Source organism: Colossoma macropomum, unplaced genomic scaffold (genome assembly GCF_904425465.1).
Source record: "Colossoma macropomum unplaced genomic scaffold, Colossoma_macropomum, whole genome shotgun sequence".
Lineage (NCBI taxonomy): Eukaryota > Metazoa > Chordata > Actinopteri > Characiformes > Serrasalmidae > Colossoma > Colossoma macropomum.
In genome coordinates this window covers 38,795,130-38,813,344 of record NW_023494788.1, presented here as the reverse complement: position 1 = coordinate 38,813,344, position 18,215 = coordinate 38,795,130, and the positions used below count along the sequence as shown (strand labels likewise).

General features: G+C 36.0%; 1 gene segment (V, D, J or C); it reads left to right on the top strand.

Annotated features, from left to right (window-relative positions):
• Nucleotides 1–9,679: 9,679 nt before the first annotated feature.
• LOC118806341 lies at nucleotides 9,680–12,833 on the top strand (the record flags this gene model as incomplete). The annotated part of the segment is given in 4 exon segments: nucleotides 9,680–9,770; nucleotides 9,877–10,215; nucleotides 11,328–11,444; nucleotides 12,412–12,833. Coding segments are annotated over 4 exon segments (555 nt in total), but the record flags the coding sequence as incomplete, so codon positions are not given.
• Between the last annotated feature and the right edge of the window lie 5,382 nt (nucleotides 12,834–18,215).

The window sequence follows — 18,215 nt, the reverse complement described above, 5'->3', positions numbered from 1 at the left end:
GAACTGACTGATTGTTCCATCTGAAGATGCAAGAAGTCTTGGTGTGATTCTGGAGGGCCAGTTATCATTTTCAGCTCATACTGCGAACCTGACTCAGTCATGCAAGTTTCTCCTGTACAACATCCGGAGGATTAGACCCTTTCTCACTCAAGAGGCCACCCAGGTGGTAGTTTTGTCTAATGTCATCTCAAGACTTGACTACTGCAACTCGATCCTGGCTGGTCTTCTTATGCAGGCCACCACACCCCTGCCACTCATCCAGAATGCAACAGCACAGCTTGTCTTTAAGTTCACTCACATCACTCCACTGCCGCACTCCCTTCACTGGCTTCCTGTAGCTGCACAAATCAGATTTTAAACCTTCATGCTTGCCTACAAAGCTAAAAACAGACAAGCCCCTCCCTACCTTATGGCAATGGTCAAATCTCAAACTGTACCCCGAGCCCTTCAAGCTTCAAGTGCAGCTTGGCTTGACCTGCCATCCTTCAATATGCATGGCCAAGCATCATTTTTTTTTTCTGTCCTGGCGCCCAAGTAGTGGGACAAACTCCCATTGGCTGTCCGAACAGCAGACTCCCTAGCGGTCTTCAAAAACAGACAGAAAACGTCTGCTAAATGTTGTAAATATAAATGTAAACATAAATGTAGAAGTACAGTTGATAGTGTATGTAAGTGTTTTGTGGCTGGTTTGCTTAAATGTCTTAGAAAAGCTCTGACCTGTCCATTGCTCACTGTTTTTCTCTTCTTCACCAGGTCAGCCTTTTAATGTCACGTGTTACAGACCTTACAACACCATAGATATACAAGGTGTGACTGTGACAGGCCTCACTCTCAGACTGAGAAAACATATTAAGACAAAATGTTGAGACAAAGACTAAGACTGAGATAACGTAATTGTGTTCTCAAAACTGGTCTCAAGGTCTACTACATTGGTTGTACATTCTTCCCCTTTTCATAAGCATGAACTAATGACCAACTGCACCAATAAGACTGAAATCAAATTATTACTATTTGGTCACGGATAAGTTGATGATTGCATCAGATCTAGCTTCTGTTTTTGAAAGTTTCTTTCAGTCTGCTATGTTGTTTGCTGGGCTTACAAGCACATTCTTTATTATTATTGATATTATTGCTGGGTCTTTAGAGTTTTTGCTGCTTTTATAGAATAAACTTTTGAAAAAACCTGCTGTATTAAGGTGTAATAGAACAGATGGGTTTATTTCTTGTTTATGGAATCAAAACAATTTATCGTAAGACTTAAATAGACATGGAAGAAGACCAAAAGACTTCTGAGGGCCGAACATGAGTCAGTGAAGCAGTCAGAAAAAAAAAAAAAAACTGTGACTTTTTCCAGCCAATGAGGTTACACTCACATGCCCAGCAAGCTAACCTGATGCTTTTGTCAGTTGCAACCTCTCAAATTTACTTCAGTGAAGATCTGATTCTTTTATGGTGATGGCTCTGATATGGATTCTCATCTTATGTCTCTACATAACACGTAAGTTCATGAGCTTCTTATGAGCTCTTATGTTATCAATAACTCTTAATTCTTGGATTTACTTTTAACTGTGCTTGTTAAAATGTTATTAGCTATTGCCTTTATCAGCTTAGCTCTGATCTGATTGTATCTATTGTATCTTATAGATTCTGCTCAAGCTGTGGAGCTTTCTGAGGCATCTTTTGGCTCAGCTGAGCCTGGTGAAACTGTTACTCTACACTGCAAATTTGTGGAAAGGTTTTCTCAAACTAACTTGGTTTGGTACAAACAAAGAGCAGGACAGGAACCTCAGGAAGTTGCAGTGAAATTACCCAACAAAATAAAAGCAACTACTACATCAGTCAGATTCAACATAAACCAGCATTTTTCTCTGACTATTGTACAAACTACTAAAGATGATGAAGGAATGTACTTCTGTGGAAAAGTAGACATTACAGAAAAAACCATTACATTTTCTAATGGCACATTCTTAGCCGTGACAGGTAATGACATTATGATTTTACACTTCATTATTGTATAAATCATATGCCTGTCTGAAAAAAATCAATATGCACTAAGATCTTGCAATGTCTTTATTTTCTTGACCAGGTCAACCTCAGTTAAATGTAACAGTGCTTCAAACTCCAGTATGGAAGTCAATTTCTCCGGGAGAGACGGTCACTCTGCAGTGCACGGTCCACTCTAAGACCGGAGCAGCTGAACTCCGAGTGCTGTGGTTCAGAGCTGCTGCAGGACAATCCTTTCCTGAAATGATTTACACTCATGAGAACAGCAGAAGCTGTCAGTGTGAGATCAGCTCTTCTACACACAAATGTGTGCACAACTTCTCCAAGAACAACCTCAGTGACTCTGATGCTGGAACTTACTACTGTGCTGTGGCTGCTTGTGGGAAGATCCTTTTTAGCAATGGAGCATTAGTACAACTGAGTAAGCAATATTTAAGAATTTTAAAGTCATTGGTCATTGACAACTTGTGTGATGGATGTAGATATTAAAACTGATCATATCCTTTTACTTTACTGACTGAGTCAATTATATTGTGTAAGCCGTCTTTTAAAAGGATTTAGCCCTTTTGCATTCTGTACTTTGCAAAAGTTTTAGGAATACATATGTTTAAATCTAGTTACCTAGGAAGTGTTTATTTGCTCAGAAAAGCAGTAATAGTAGAATAAACACAAATAATAATAATAAAATATGTATTGATTTTCTGCCAAATGTTTACATTTCCAAACCTCTCCTGGAAGCCTCTACTGGAAGTATCCCAATATCTTTTGTAATCATCATCCTGTGTCTGTATTGGTCTAATCAGCGTTTCATCAAATTAAATCAGTAACAGCAAATTTGTACAAATCTATATGATAGGCTATGTTCTTCTAACCAGCTCACAAGAAATCAAATACCTATTTGAAAACTTTAAATATTTACTTATATTCACTGTTTTCATATTTATTTATATTTATTATAATGTGATATAGTTTTTACTAGCAACTGTCGAGACAGAGTGTTTTACCAATTTGGTTTATGCATTTTTGTACTGTATGTTATCCGAGTCTCACTCATACATTACAGTAAGGCTGTGAGCAGATTATTCCTTCATTCATATTTTACAAACCATTTGCTAATATAGCTTTTAGGAGCAGAACAAGAGCAGAGAAACTGTACTCATGTGAAAGTATGAGTGCTTAAATAAAATTAGATTAGGTTAGATTTGGAAGTACAGAGCTGAAAATACTGTGAGAATCATTATATCAACGTCTTCATGTATATAAAAGTAAAAACTAGATTTTTTAACAAATGAGTGAAAAGTTGTTGTTTTTTCAGGGCGTGTAAGGTGATGGTCAGTAGTGCAATTAAAAAAAAAAATGACTGGCTAAGGAAAGAGGAAAATATTTGAAGTGCTTCAAAAGTCTAAATCTACAGTATTTCTAATTTCTTAACACCTGAATAAAATACAACTATTCCAAATAGTATTTTCTTTTGGCTTGAACTTTATTCAACAGCAATAAAAATGATATATTTACATGTCTGATTGTTTCAGAGGGGCCTGTGGATCCTGTTATGATCCTGGGAGCAGCTTTGGGAGTGTGTGTGGTTGTGATCTCTGCCGAAACCTTTATAATCTGTAAAAGGAGAAACAGTGACCACTGCAGTGGTGAGTGGAGGATTTTACACTCTTTTCTCTACAGTAATGACAGTTACAGTTCAGTTTATATTTTTCCCTGTAATAAACAGTCACAATAATAATAATAATAATAATAATAATAATAATAATAATAATAATAACAATAATAATAATTGGCCTCATTCACAAATGTCATTCTAGGTTTTCACTTAAATTTGCTCTTCTGATCTCTTAAAATTCTGAATAGTTTGCACTTTTGTGCTCTTGAGCCTGCAGTTCTCTTTGTACTGAGGAACAAATCCCAAACATGAAAATATTGGTGAATGTCAGAGTCTTTGTAAAAACTGAGTGAGTGTATTGAGATGAAATGCTACAGAATTTATCACCACACTGCTGAATTTCTAACTCATTTCCCTCTCAATGCATTTAAAGGCAAAACGTGTCAGTCCGTCATCCAAAGTTTCCCAGAGATGCTGCAAGACCAGGTATGTTACCTTAAAAATAAATTAAAAAATAAAAAGTAAATGGGGCAGGAACTTAACACACTGGTGTATCTGACAGAAGGGGAGCCGTCATTAAGAAAACTGGATGCATGATGATACAAATGATATATGTAACAGACTTTCGGGGCTCCACCAAATACTGGACGTGTCACAGTTACAGATACAGAAGAAAGTGCTGCTGCTCTACATAGAATGCATCGCTGTGAAAGTACTGATAAACCGGCAGATTCATTTTTGCACTATACAGCTAAAATTCGTTTATCTTGCTTGGCAGCAGTTTACTAACTTCAACAGTTCTGAACCTGCGACCCTCCAGTTGCTGGCTCAGCTCTCCTACCACTAGACTACCAGCCACCCCTTCTTGAATAGCTTGAAAGAGTTTGTTTTTATTTTAGTTATAGTCTGAAACAACATACAGAAAAGCAGCGCCAATCTGTCCTGGAGATTTCAGCACTTTTTTAATGAACAATAATAATTTGTTGAATTATTACATAATAGTTATTAATAGATATGCATTTCTCTTAATTATCATCATATTAACAATTATTGGAGTATTTTGATAATATATATACAGCAACATGCAGACCACACTAAGCATTTAAGTAATACAATGGAAAACAAAATCTCATCGTGAAAGGAACCAAAACCGAATATTTATAATATCATTATTCCTGTTAATAATAGTATTTGTTTTTGTGTTTATATTCTATACAGCATGAGATCAACATTATAACTGTCATTGTTAACACAGTGTTAAAATTAATTTGCTGTTTAGCGTATCCCCCCACCCCCCCACCCCCACTCACCAAACTAAATTTGAGCCCTGGACTGCATCCACAACCACACACTAAACATAAGATAAAGAGATAAAGAAGCGGAAACTTTCACACCTCCAGAAGACGGTGTGGTTTTAACACCAGTTCAGATCAGTGAAGCTATTCAAGGCTAGGTGTCAATTTCCATGTTTGAGTATATGATACACATCATCAGTTGACACTCATATGTACTATATTTACAAAAATCTCTAGAAACTCGCTCATCTAATGTTTCTACTGAGGTCAGAGACACTAAAATGCAGAATTCAGCCACAGGAGCATTAGTGAGGTCAGGTACTGATGCTGGATGATCAGATCTGGATCACTTCAACATATCTTAAAAGTAATGGTTGGAGCTCCATTACTACACAGTTCAATACTGGGTTCAGTACCCCTCTATTCGATACTTGGCTCTGGGCATGGTGACCTTAGACTCATGTGAGGCTGCTTCAGAGCGTCCTGTTCTACTGGCTTTGCTTTTCTATTAGATTATACAAGTTGGAGATTATTCAAGCTCTGTGTAAACAATGTAACTCATGCTTGCAATGTATGGATCTTAACAGTTTAATGAAAATCAAATGTAAACAATAATTTGCCAGCAAACTTACTTTCACTTATAAGAAAATAAAATATATTAACAAAATAGAGAGAGAGAAAGAGAGAGAGAGAAAGAAAGAGAGAGATTAGATTGATACTTGCCTTGATGCTGACCTTATTTATTAACTTATTTGTATATTTATTTGTTTATTTATTCTGAAATAGGACTCTGATGCAGAAGAGTTCAGTTTTACACCTTCAAATTTCTCTGACAAGAGACGACTGCTGAAGGAGAATGTTTTCACCCGAGTGAGATTCTTCCCTGTTTCTGACTACAGAGCAATCCAGAAACACAATATTGCTGAAAAATGTAGAAAATAAGTCACATTCATTTAAAAGTATTCATAAAAATTGTCAGTGTTTTCTAGAAAAATTTTTAAAACTATCTGGCTTTCAGTGATGTTTATGTAAATTTACTTGTAGTAAATATAAAACTGTCAATGGAAATTGTCACATTAAAGAAATTAATTTTTTTCAGAAGTCTCCTTTTGATATTATTGTGGCTATTTTATTATATATGTGTGTGTGTGTGTGTGTGTGTGTGTGTGTATGTGTATTTACAATGGTTTTATAAATGAAACATTGAAAGGAACCATTTATTTCCAAGATATAGAAACATGCAAATCGTTTGATAGCATTTTGAATTCCTTCAGTTCTGCTCTACTGAGGAGATGACTTTTGAGTAATTCCTTAAACACACACAACAAATAGATGTTGGAACAGCTGTAGTCCTGCAGTTCCAACAATACGGCTGTAGATGTCTCTAAACCACATCCTCTGTAGATCATATATAGAGGATCATCAGAATATAGTGTGACCCAAATAATTTCTGTTTGTCTTCCACAAAGCAGGTGAGACTCCAGCGGCCCTGGTCATTAATAATTAGGAAGAGGAAATTATGAACGGCTTCAAGTTTCTCTAAAATTGGAGGAGAATGTAATTCTAACCTTTTTTGTCTTGATGCAGGTATTGTTACAAAGCTATGATAGAAAACGTGCTCACTTTGCCCATTTACTACCTAATAGTCATGCTACATATGAATGAGACAACCTTAAGCATTTTGAGATTTTATTTGAACCCTTGCGCTACCTTCAGGAATTTCATCCCAGATCTAATCCCTTTTCTCCCATTACACCAAAATGTGGCACACTGTGTGGAATTAATCAGAAAATACTTTTTTACTAACTGAAATTTAATCAGGAAGTTATTTGCCGCTAACTGCTAACAAGGAGCCACTGAAGCAAATTAAGTTTTGGTCTCTTTGCCAATAAAGTTGGTATCACTGTCCTAAAGAAGTTCTTGAGCAACGTGATAAATGGAATTGGAGGCCTTTGTCTTCAGGACATGTGTCCTTCTAACGTTGTGCCTTGAGTAGTTTCTGTGCTGTGGTGTATCAGTAATATTGAGGGATGTGCTGATCTTCACTTCCTGCCTCAGTAAAAGACCTGGCAGTAGTCTGGAGAAGGACCTTTCACTTCAGCAGCTAAAGCACTTCTGAGAACCACTGATAGTGGTGGGTATTTGTGTGGGCAAGTCAGTTCTTCCAGGTTCAGCTCACAAGTGATGTTATATGCTGGTTTATTTATCAACATACCATCAACTCTTAACATCATTCTGATTTTGTATTTCCACAAAACAAGTAATGAAATTATTCTGACCTGAGCAACTAAAGGACAGCAGTAGATGCAGAGCAGAGGATTGCTTTATTTTTGGTGTGTGTGAACAGGGCACAGCTTTCTTTTTGGTGTGTGTGAACAGGGCACAGCTTTATTTTTGGTGTGTGTGAACAGGGCACAGCTTTATTGTAAATGGGTGTATGTGTGTAATTAGTGTAGAACTGCTCAAGACTGGCTGTTCTCACCAACCTTGGAATCGATTGGCTCGATCTGGCTTGATATCCTATCTGGAGGGGCGCTCTTATCAGGTAACATGGTGAGGGTCCATATTCTCTCCATGCAGGCTCTCCACTGGTGTTCCACAAGGCTCGAGGCTGGGTCTTCCTCTCTTTTCACTTCACCCTCGTGTTCTTGGTGATGTATTATCCTCTCATTGTCTCTCCTACCATTGCTATGTTGATGACACCCAACTAATGCTTTCCTTCCCACCTTCTGATATTCAGGTTTCCAGGTGCCTCTCAGCATGTCTGACTGACATCTCTTCATGGAGGGCAGCTCATCATTTCAAACTCAGTCCTAGCAAGACTGAGCTGCTATTCATTCCTGGGAACTACAGATCCTCACCATGATCTTGCCATCTTATTCAAGAACTCTCTGATTGTTCCATCTGAAGATGCAAGAAGTCTTGGTGGGATTCTGGGTGGCCAGTTATCATTTTCAGCTCATACTGCGAACCTGACTCGGTTATGCAAGTTTCTCCTGTACAACATCCGGAGGATTAGACCCTTTCTCACTCAAGAGGCCACCCAGGTGGTAGTTTTGTCTAATGTCATCTCAAGACTTGACTACTGCAACTCGATCCTGGCTGGTCTTCTTATGCAGGCCACCACACCCCTGCCACTCATCCAGAATGCAACAGCACAGCTTGTCTTTAAGTTCACTCACATCACTCCACTGCCGCACTCCCTTCACTGGCTTCCTGTAGCTGCACAAATCAGATTTTAAACCCTCATGCTTGCCTACAAAGCTAAAAACAGAGAAGCCCCTCCCTACCTTATGGCAATGGTCAAATCTCAAACTGTACCCTGAGCCCTTCAAACCTCAAGTGCAGCTTGGCTTGACCTGCCATCCTTCAATATGCATGGCCAAGCATCATTTTTTTTTTCTGTCCTGGCGCCCAAGTAGTGGGACAAACTCCCACTGGATGTCCTAACAGCAGATTCTCTAGCGTTCTTCAAACGCAGACAGAAGACGTCTGCTAAATGTTGTAAATATAAATGTAAACATAAATGTTGAAGTACTCAGTTGATAGTGTATGTAAGTGTTTTGTGGCTGGTTTAATTAAATGTCTTTGACCTGTCCATTCCTCACTGCTTTTCTCTTCTACACCAGGTCAGCCTTTTAATGTCATGTGTTACAGACCTCACAGCACCATAGATATACAAGGTGTGACTGTGACAGGCCTCACTCTCAGACTGAGAAAACATATTAAGACAAAATGTTGAGACAAAGACTAAGACTGAGATAACGTAATTGTGTTCTCAAAACTGGTCTCAAGGTCTACTACATTGGGTGTACATTCTTCCCCTTTTTATAAGCATGAACTAATGACCAACTGCACCAATAAGACTGAAATTAAATTATTACTATTTGGTCACGGATAAGTTGATGATTGCATCAGATCTAGCTTCTGTTTTTGAAAGTTTCTTTCAGTCTGCTATGTTGTTTGCTGGGCTTACAAGCACATTCTTTATTATTATTGATATTATTGCTGGGTCTTTAGAGTTTTTGCTGCTTTTATAGAATAAACTTTTGAAAAAACCTGCTGTATTAAGGTGTAATAGAACAGATGGGTTTATTTCTTGTTTATGGAATCAAAACAATTTATCGTAAGACTTAAATAGACATGGAAGAAGACCAAAAGACTTCTGAGGGCCGAACATGAGTCAGTGAAGCAGTCAGAAAAAAAAAAAAAAACTGTGACTTTTTCCAGCCAATGAGGTTACACTCACATGCCCAGCAAGCTAACCTGATGCTTTTGTCAGTTGCAACCTCTCAAATTTACTTCAGTGAAGATCTGATTCTTTTATGGTGATGGCTCTGATATGGATTCTCATCTTATGTCTCTACATAACACGTAAGTTCATGAGCTTCTTATGAGCTCTTATGTTATCAATAACTCTTAATTCTTGGATTTACGTTTAACTGTGCTTGTTAAAATGTTATTAGCTATTGTCTTTATCAGCTTAGCTCTGATCTGATTGTATCTATTGTATCTTATAGATTCTGCTCAAGCTGTGGAGCTTTCTGAGGCATCTTTTGGCTCAGCTGAGCCTGGTGAAACTGTTACTCTACACTGCAAATTTGTGGAAAGGTTTTCTCAAACTAACTTGGTTTGGTACAAACAAAGAGCAGGACAGGAACCTCAGGAAGTTGCAGTGAAATTACCCAACAAAATAAAAGCAACTACTACATCAGTCAGATTCAACATAAACCAGCATTTTTCTCTGACTATTGTACGAACTACTAAAGATGATGAAGGAATGTACTTCTGTGGAAAAGTAGACATTACAGAAAAAACCATTACATTTTCTAATGGCACATTCTTAGCCGTGACAGGTAATGACATTATGATTTTACACTTCATTATTGTATAAATCATATGCCTGTCTGAAAAAAATCAATATGCACTAAGATCTTGCAATGTCTTTATTTTCTTGACCAGGTCAACCTCAGTTAAATGTAACAGTGCTTCAAACTCCAGTATGGAAGTCAATTTCTCCGGGAGAGTCGGTCACTCTGCAGTGCACGGTCCACTCTAAGACCGGAGCAGCTGAACTCAGAGTGCTGTGGTTCAGAGCTGCTGCAGGACAATCCTTTCCTGAAATCATTTACACTCATGAGAACAGCAGAAGCCGTCAGTGTGAGATCAGCTCTTCTACACACAAATGTGTGCACAACTTCTCCAAGAACAACCTCAGTGACTCTGATGCTGGAACTTACTACTGCGCTGTGGCTGCTTGTGGGAAGATACTTTTTAGCAATGGAGCATTAGTACAACCGAGTAAGCAATATTTAAGAATTTTAAAGTCATTGGTCATTGACAACTTGTGTGATGGATGTAGATATTAGAACTGATCATATTCTTTCACTTTATTGACTGAGTTAATTATATTGTGTAAGCCGTCTTTTAAAAGTATTTAGCCCTTTTGCATTCTGTACTTTGCAAAAGTTTTAGGAATACATATATTTAAATCTAGTTACCTAGGAAGTGTTTATTTGCTCAGAAAAGCAGTAATAGTAGAATAAACACAAATAATAATAATAAAATATGTATTGATTTTCTGCCAAATGTTTACATTTCCAAACCTCTCCTGGAAGCCTCTACTGGAAGTATCCCAATATCTTTTGTAATCATCATCCTGTATCTGTATTGGTCTAATCAGCGTTTCATCAAATTAAATCAGTAACAGCAAATTTGTACAAATCTATATGATAGGCTATGTTCTTCTAACCAGCTCACAAGAAATCAAATACCTATTTGAAAACTTTAAATATTTACTTATATTCACTGTTTTCATATTTAATTATATTTATTATAATGTAATATAGTTTTTACTAGCAACTGTTGAGACAGAATGTTTTAACAATTTGGTTTATGCATTTTTGTACTGTATGCTATCCGAGTCTCACTCATACATTACAGTAAGGCTGTGAGCAGATTATTCCTTCATTCATATTTTACAAACCATTTGCTAATATAGCTTTTAGGAGCAGAACAAGAGCAGAGAAACTGTACTCATGTGAAAGTATGAGTGCTTAAATAAAATTAGATTAGGTTAGATTTGGAAGTACAGAGCTGAAAATACTGTGAGAATCATTATATCAACGTCTTCATGTATATAAAAGTAAAAACTAGATTTTTTAACAAATGAGTGAAAAGTTGTTTTTTTTTTTCAGGGCATGTAAGGTGATGGTCAGTAGTGCAATTAAAAAAAAAATGATTGGCTAAGGAAAGAGGAAAATATTTGAAGTGCTTCAAAAGTCTAAATCTACAGTATTTCTAATTTCTTAACAATTGAATAAAATACAACTATTCCAAATAGTATTTTCTTTTGGCTTGAACTTTATTCAACAGCAATAAAAATGATATATTTACATGTCTGGTTGTTTCAGAGGGGCCTCTGGATCCTGCTGTGATCTTTCTGGGAGCAGCTTTAGGAGTGTGTGTGGTTGTGATCTCTGCTGAAACCTTTATAATCTGTAAGAGGAGAAACAGTGACCACTGCAGTGGTGAGTGGAGGATTTTTGGTCTTTTCTCTACATTAATCATAGTGTTCTTTTCAGCATTAATGTGAGCAAAAAAAAAAAACAAAAATAACAAAAAAAAAAACAAAAAACAAAAAACAACAACGACAACAAAAAAACAAACAAACGCATAAACTCTGTTTGTTTCACATTAATGCTATTCACCAAAATAAACAATACAACATTCTGAAATACAGAAAACAACAAAAAAAATCTTTACACTGTAATGATATTTTACCCAATTGCATATGGAATATTACACATGAAGTATTGATTATATTGCACATGAGAATGGAGATACAAACATATGGAGATACAAACAAACATTATTAATACACACACATTTTCTAAGTCGCTTATCCTTCTGGGGACTTTGGCCGCCTGGCCAGGAATCAAGCTCAGTTATAATTACAAACAGGAATACATTCCTAATATGAGATACTAAAGAAGAGAATATGAGTTGATAGTCTATGAGCTATGAGTTGTAAAAGGTCTTATGTGTTTTCCCTAAGCTTACTTTAGTTGAACAAAGTAGTCTGGACCATAACGCTTTAACAGATCAGTAATATGTGTCGAAGCTCAGCTATAACGAGTTTTAAAAGTCATAAACAACATCTTCTAGGAAGCCACTGTGTACTAAATAAGACCGGAGTAATATGCACTATTTAATATATAGATACTCTATTTACAATCTACATTTAGATATACAATGTTTATGTGTTAAATATGCTGTGCAAACTAACTGTAAATGTAGTAAAAGTGGCAAAAAGTAATATTGTCTGATCTAAACATGATGCTGTATATTCTTTTTCCACCACAGTGAGAAAACAACAAGGATCATCAGAGAACACAACCAGTCAGGTAACACCTGTGTTCTGTAACACTTTCAGAAGATGCTGATACTGTTTAATCCACACAGAACTTACTGAACCTTTCGTGTTCTTTCTCACAGACTGCTGAGAGTCTGAATTACGCTCCCATCCATTTCAAAGAGAACAAACCCAAAACTGGACGAGTGAAGAGAGAACAGCCTGAAGACATTGTGTACTCTCAAGTGAGAAGCTCTAATGCTAAAGCTCATCGTTCTCATCGCTAGATCTCTTTCCTTTAGTGAGCAGAAGGGAAGTTTGGGGATGTTTTTATTTTACTGGGATATTCAGAGCTGCACATGATCTCCAGGTTAGTTTAATAATGTTTATGTTATTATTTCTCTTGATTTTGGACTTTGTGAATGTTTGTTGTTTCTGCTGATATTTGGATTTACAGTGAAGTGCTGTACTTTGTTTAGGTCCCCATTTTGCTCAAAAGAGAGTGAAAAGTGTTCTGTTTAGTTGCTGAAGTATGAATAGCAACATTGAAATTATTACTAGTGTATTTTACAGTGTCATGCGTACTATTTCTAAAACATTCATGTTTGAAGTTTCAAGTTTATTTGTCATTTGCACAACATGTCAGAAAATGTATACATTGAAATGCTTGTGGTGAGGCTCAGGTAATCACTTAACAGCAGGACAGCTTTATATACATACTAAAAAACAGTGCAGACCAAACAAAGTAGAAATACAAAAAGATGATACTAAAATTAAAATATATAAATTCTACACAAAATATACCCAAAATATAGAGACTGGAGGGACCTATATAAGAGAAACTCTCTGCTATGTATAAACATATTAAACAAGGGATAATCTGAGAAAAAATAAATAAACGTTTTAAAGTCACTACTGTTATTGTCTGTAGCAGTGATATAATAGTAATAATAATAATAATAATAATAATAATAATAATAATAATAATAATAATAACAATAATAATAATAATAATAAATAATTGTTAATGTGTATTAAGTAATAAATAATACATTTATAAATAAGTAATAAATAAAGAAATAATATCATATAATATCTTGAATCATTTGCTGCATTTCTTATAATAACAGAGGTTCATAAACAGTAAAGCAATGAATGCCAAGAGTATAAAACCAGAATTATTCATTATTTCCTCATTTCATGCTCTTAAGACTGAGGACAATCACTGCCTGTTTTTGCTGGTTAAATCTAGTACATTATCAGTACAGGGTCTGGCACAGTTGCTGCTTTTGCATTGTTTATATAATATTTAGAAAGTAAGCAAAAGTGTAAGAATATATTTCACTTATTATTGTTGCTCTGACTGAATAAATGTACTCTATTTGAAACGCACCATGATGGTTGTCTATAGGTTCAAATTGATAAGAACATACCGGGTGAAACTCATTTATTCTCAACAGATGTTGGTTTAAGTTTAGGATCTGAGTTGAGTTTAGGATTAGGGCCCAGTGTAGAGTTGGAAAAAATAGGTAAATTTAATACATATTTTGTCGCAGGTTTTGAAGTGTACTATCCAAATAAAATGCAGAAGTGAAGTTCGGGGGCATTTTTGTGGTATTGAATTTAAATGGAAGATGGAAACTAATCATAAACACGTTGTATATCCAATGCCAACAATTTGGATTTGCCCTGACTCTGTTCTCTCAATAAATGAACTCTTGTTTTTAAGATCCGCATGCGTCTTTCTGTGCTTGTTCAGCATTACAGAGCTAAAGCTCCTTAGGTTTTGGTACAGTTTTAGTGAAGGTAAAGGAAGATTCTTTACTATTCACTCTTTTCATCCATTCAAACACTGAATGTTTATGATCTGTATTCTGCTGTGCATAACAGTGATGCCTGTGCTTGTTTATTAATCGATGCATTGCTGTTGTCGGAAGAAAATCTCATATCTCTAAAATGGTAACTTTACAGGAGAAGGAAAAGACCTTTATTTTTAATGCAAGTCAATGGAACCAGACTTTTTTCCAAGTCATTTTGAAAAATTTCTTTTAGTCCATTCATCATGAAATTTACACACAATGTAAAGGCTAATAGATATTTTCAAATGATGTCAACACTGAAAAATGTCAAAAATGGAGATAAAGAGTTTTGTTCCAGGTTTATATATATATATATATATATATATATATATATATATATATATATATATAAACCTGCACTGCAGTTCAACACTTCTTTGTTGAACTCATTGTTGCTGAGTTACTCCATAAAAATTATGAATATCTGTCTCAAACTGAATTTCAATTCTGAATATGTTAATAATAATATTTGTTTTTGTGTTTATATTCTATAAAGCATGATATCAACATGGTAAGTGTAACTGTAAGTTTACTTTTTTTACACAGTTTTAAATTTAAATTGCTACATGTTTAGTGTAGCCCCCCCCATTCATCAGACTACATTTGCACCCTGGACTGCATCCTCAACCACACACTATACATAAGATAAAGAGATAAAGAGGCTGAAACTTTCACACCTCCAGAAGACGTTCAGTTCAGATCAGTGCAGCTATTCAGGCCCAGCTGTCAAGTTCCATGTTTGAGCATATGATACACATCATCAGGACATATCATCGCCATATGTACTATATTTACAAAAATCTCTAGACATTCGCTCATCTAATGTTTCTACTGAGGTCAAAGACACTAAAAGACCTGAAAGACCTGAAAGACCTCACAGGAGCATTAGTGAGGTCAGGTACTGATGCTGGATGATCAGTTCTGGATCTCTCCAACTCATCCCAAAGGTATTGGATGGAGCTCCATTAATACACAGTTCAATACTGGGGGTCTTTAGACCGCTCTCCTTTACACTTGGTTCCAGGCATAGCGACCTTAGGCTCATGTGAGGCTGCTTCAGAGCTTTGCTTTTCTATTACATTATAGAAGCTGGAGATTATTCAAGCTCTGTGTGAACAATTTAACACGTGTCTGCAATGAATGCATCTTAATAGTTTAATGAAAATCTAATGTAAACAATTTTTCACTTACCTTTATCAATTGCAATCTGGAGCTGTGAGGCAAACATTCTAACATTGTAGCAGACACTGGAAGTCAATAGTCACCCAAATTGTTTCTCTAAGTACATCCCCAGAATTAGTCTCAAAACACTCAAATTATACCCAGATCATCTTTAAGGTACAGACCTGATGTGGTTTAGGCCACAGTAGGATTTACTGTGGACTATGACAATGAACAAAACAGCTGAACATGTTTTAATTAGTATCTTCACTGTAGAGGATGTGTTAACTTACTTTCACTTATAAGAAAATAAATTATATTTAAAACTTTTTATAGTAGAGTAATAATAGCAGGTATGTGTGTGTGAGAGAGAGAGAGAGGGAGAGAGAGAGGCATCTTATTGTAACTCAATTGATACTTGCTGCTTAATGGAGTTGTATATTTCAGCACTGGTCTTATTTATTAACTTATTTGAAGAGTCCAGTTTTGCACCTTTAAATTTCTCTGACAAGAGTCGACTGCTGAAGGAGAACGTTTTCACCCGAGTGAGATTCTTCCCTGTTTCTGACTTCAAACCAATCCAGAGAGACAATATTGCTGAGAAAAGAAGAGAATAAGTCAAATTGAGTTTCTTTCTTTTTCTTTCTTTCTTTCTTTCTTTCTTTCTTTCTTTTTCTTTCTTTCTTTCTTCTTATATCATAAAACTCAGCAGAAAAAATCACCAAATGACTGTCGGACATTAAATAAAGATGTATTTTTTGTTGTATTCTTCATATCATAAGCTGATTTTTGTAACTATCTGGCATTCAACGTTGTTTATGGAAATTTACTGTAATGTTCGTACATGTAAACTGTCAATGGAAAATGTCACATTAAAAAATTTTAATTTCTCAGAAATCTTGTTTTGATATTATTGTGGTGATTTTTTAATATGTATGTATTTATGATAGTTTTATAAATGAAACAATGGAAGGAACCATTTATTTCTAAGACAATAGAAATAGAAAGCATTTGGAATTCCTTCAGTGCTGCCCTGCTGACGAGACGAATTTTGGGTAATTCCTTAAACACACACAACAAAGCTAACAGCTGTAGTCCTGCAGTTCCAACAATACGGCTAGATGTCTCTAAACCTCTGCAGATCATATATAGAGGACCATCAAAAATACAGTGTGACCCAAATAACTTCTAGTTGTCTTCCACAAAGCAGGTGAGGCTCCAGCAGCCTTGAGCATTAATAATTAGGAGGTGGAAATTATTAACAGCTTCAAGTTTCTCTAAAATTGGAGGAGAATGTAATTCTAACTAATTCTAAGAGTCTTGATGCAGTAATGTTACAAAGTTATGACAGAAAATCTGCTCACTTTTGCCATTTACTAACTAATAGTCATGATGCAAATTAATGAGACAACTTTGAGCATTTTGAGATTCTGTTTGAACTTTTGCACTACCTTGAGGAATTTCATCCCAGACCTAATCCCTCTTTCTCTCCTATTCCAGCAAAATGTGGCACACTGTGTGGATTTTTTTCACTTTTTTACTAAATGTAATCTAATCAGAAAGTTGTGTCTCTAACTGCAAACAAGTAGCCACTGAAGCAAGTGATGATTCTGTCTTTCTGCCAGTGTAATTGGTATCACTATCCTAAAGAAGTTCTTGAGCAACATGATAATGGAACTGAAGGCCTTTGTCCTCAGGACATGTGTCCTTCTAACTTTGGCCACCAGAGGGAGACAGAGAGCCCCTCCATAACAATCAGGACAACCAGCATCACCTGCGATCAGCATGCTTGAGGAAAATGCTCCCACTATTCCTGTAGCAGTATATATGTGTGTTAAATAACTTAAACTAAATTAAACTTAGATAAAACAATGGTTATTGCAATGTGAGACAATTCTCACATTCATAGATTTCTTTGGTCACTTGTGCAACCATCTTACTGGTTTTTCTTGTTTTTTCTCATAACACTCTATTTGGAGTGTGCCTCTGTAAAACCTCTGCTTCGAGGGCCTTGTAACATAATAATATAGTAATACAGTAATCGCAAAGATGCTGAGCAGAGAAACTAAAGCTAATGCACAACGATTGCAAATGTCGACACTGGAGTGCAGACCTTCATTAAAAACTATTGATGTGTATTTTTGGATGTTGTGCTTCATTCTAACATTGCACGTTATTTCAACTGTTTGAAATGATGTGAGAAATATCAGTGGTTTTGTAGCTGCCACAGTTTAAAACTCAAAATACTCAAAGTAGATTGTTGTTTAATTTATTCATAGTCAGTAACATCAAAAAGAAAGCAGCGCTAGCCTTGAGTTGTTTTCAACACTTTACTGTTCTATAATCATCTGATGACTTTGGCCAAAACAATTATTAATAGTCTTTGTTTTCATTAGTATCAGTATATTTATCTTTACTGGTGTCTTAACCAGATGTTTTAAGTAGTGACAGGTCTGGACTGCAGGCAGGCCAGTTTAGCGCCCAGACTCTTTTACAATGGAGCAATGCTGTTGTAATACATGCAGAATGTGGGTTGACATTGTCTTGCTGAAATAAGCAAGGCCTTTCCTGAAAAAGACACTGTCTGGATGGCAGTATGTTTCCAAAACATGTATCTGTCATTCAGCATTAATGGCACCTTAACAGATGTGCATGTCACCCATGCCATGTGCACTAATGCACCCCTATACCATCATGAATACTGGCTTTTGAACTGTGCACTGATAACAAGCGGGGAGATCTTTAGCCCAGAGGACACAGCATCCATGATTTCCAAAAAGAATTTCAAATGTTGATTGGTCGGACAACACAAGATACTCTCCTTTCCTACTTCCCCTCAGTCTATTTTAAATGAGCTTGGGCTCAGCAAAGGTGGCAGCATTTCAGGATCCTGTTTATATATGATTTCTTCCTTGCATGCAGTGATT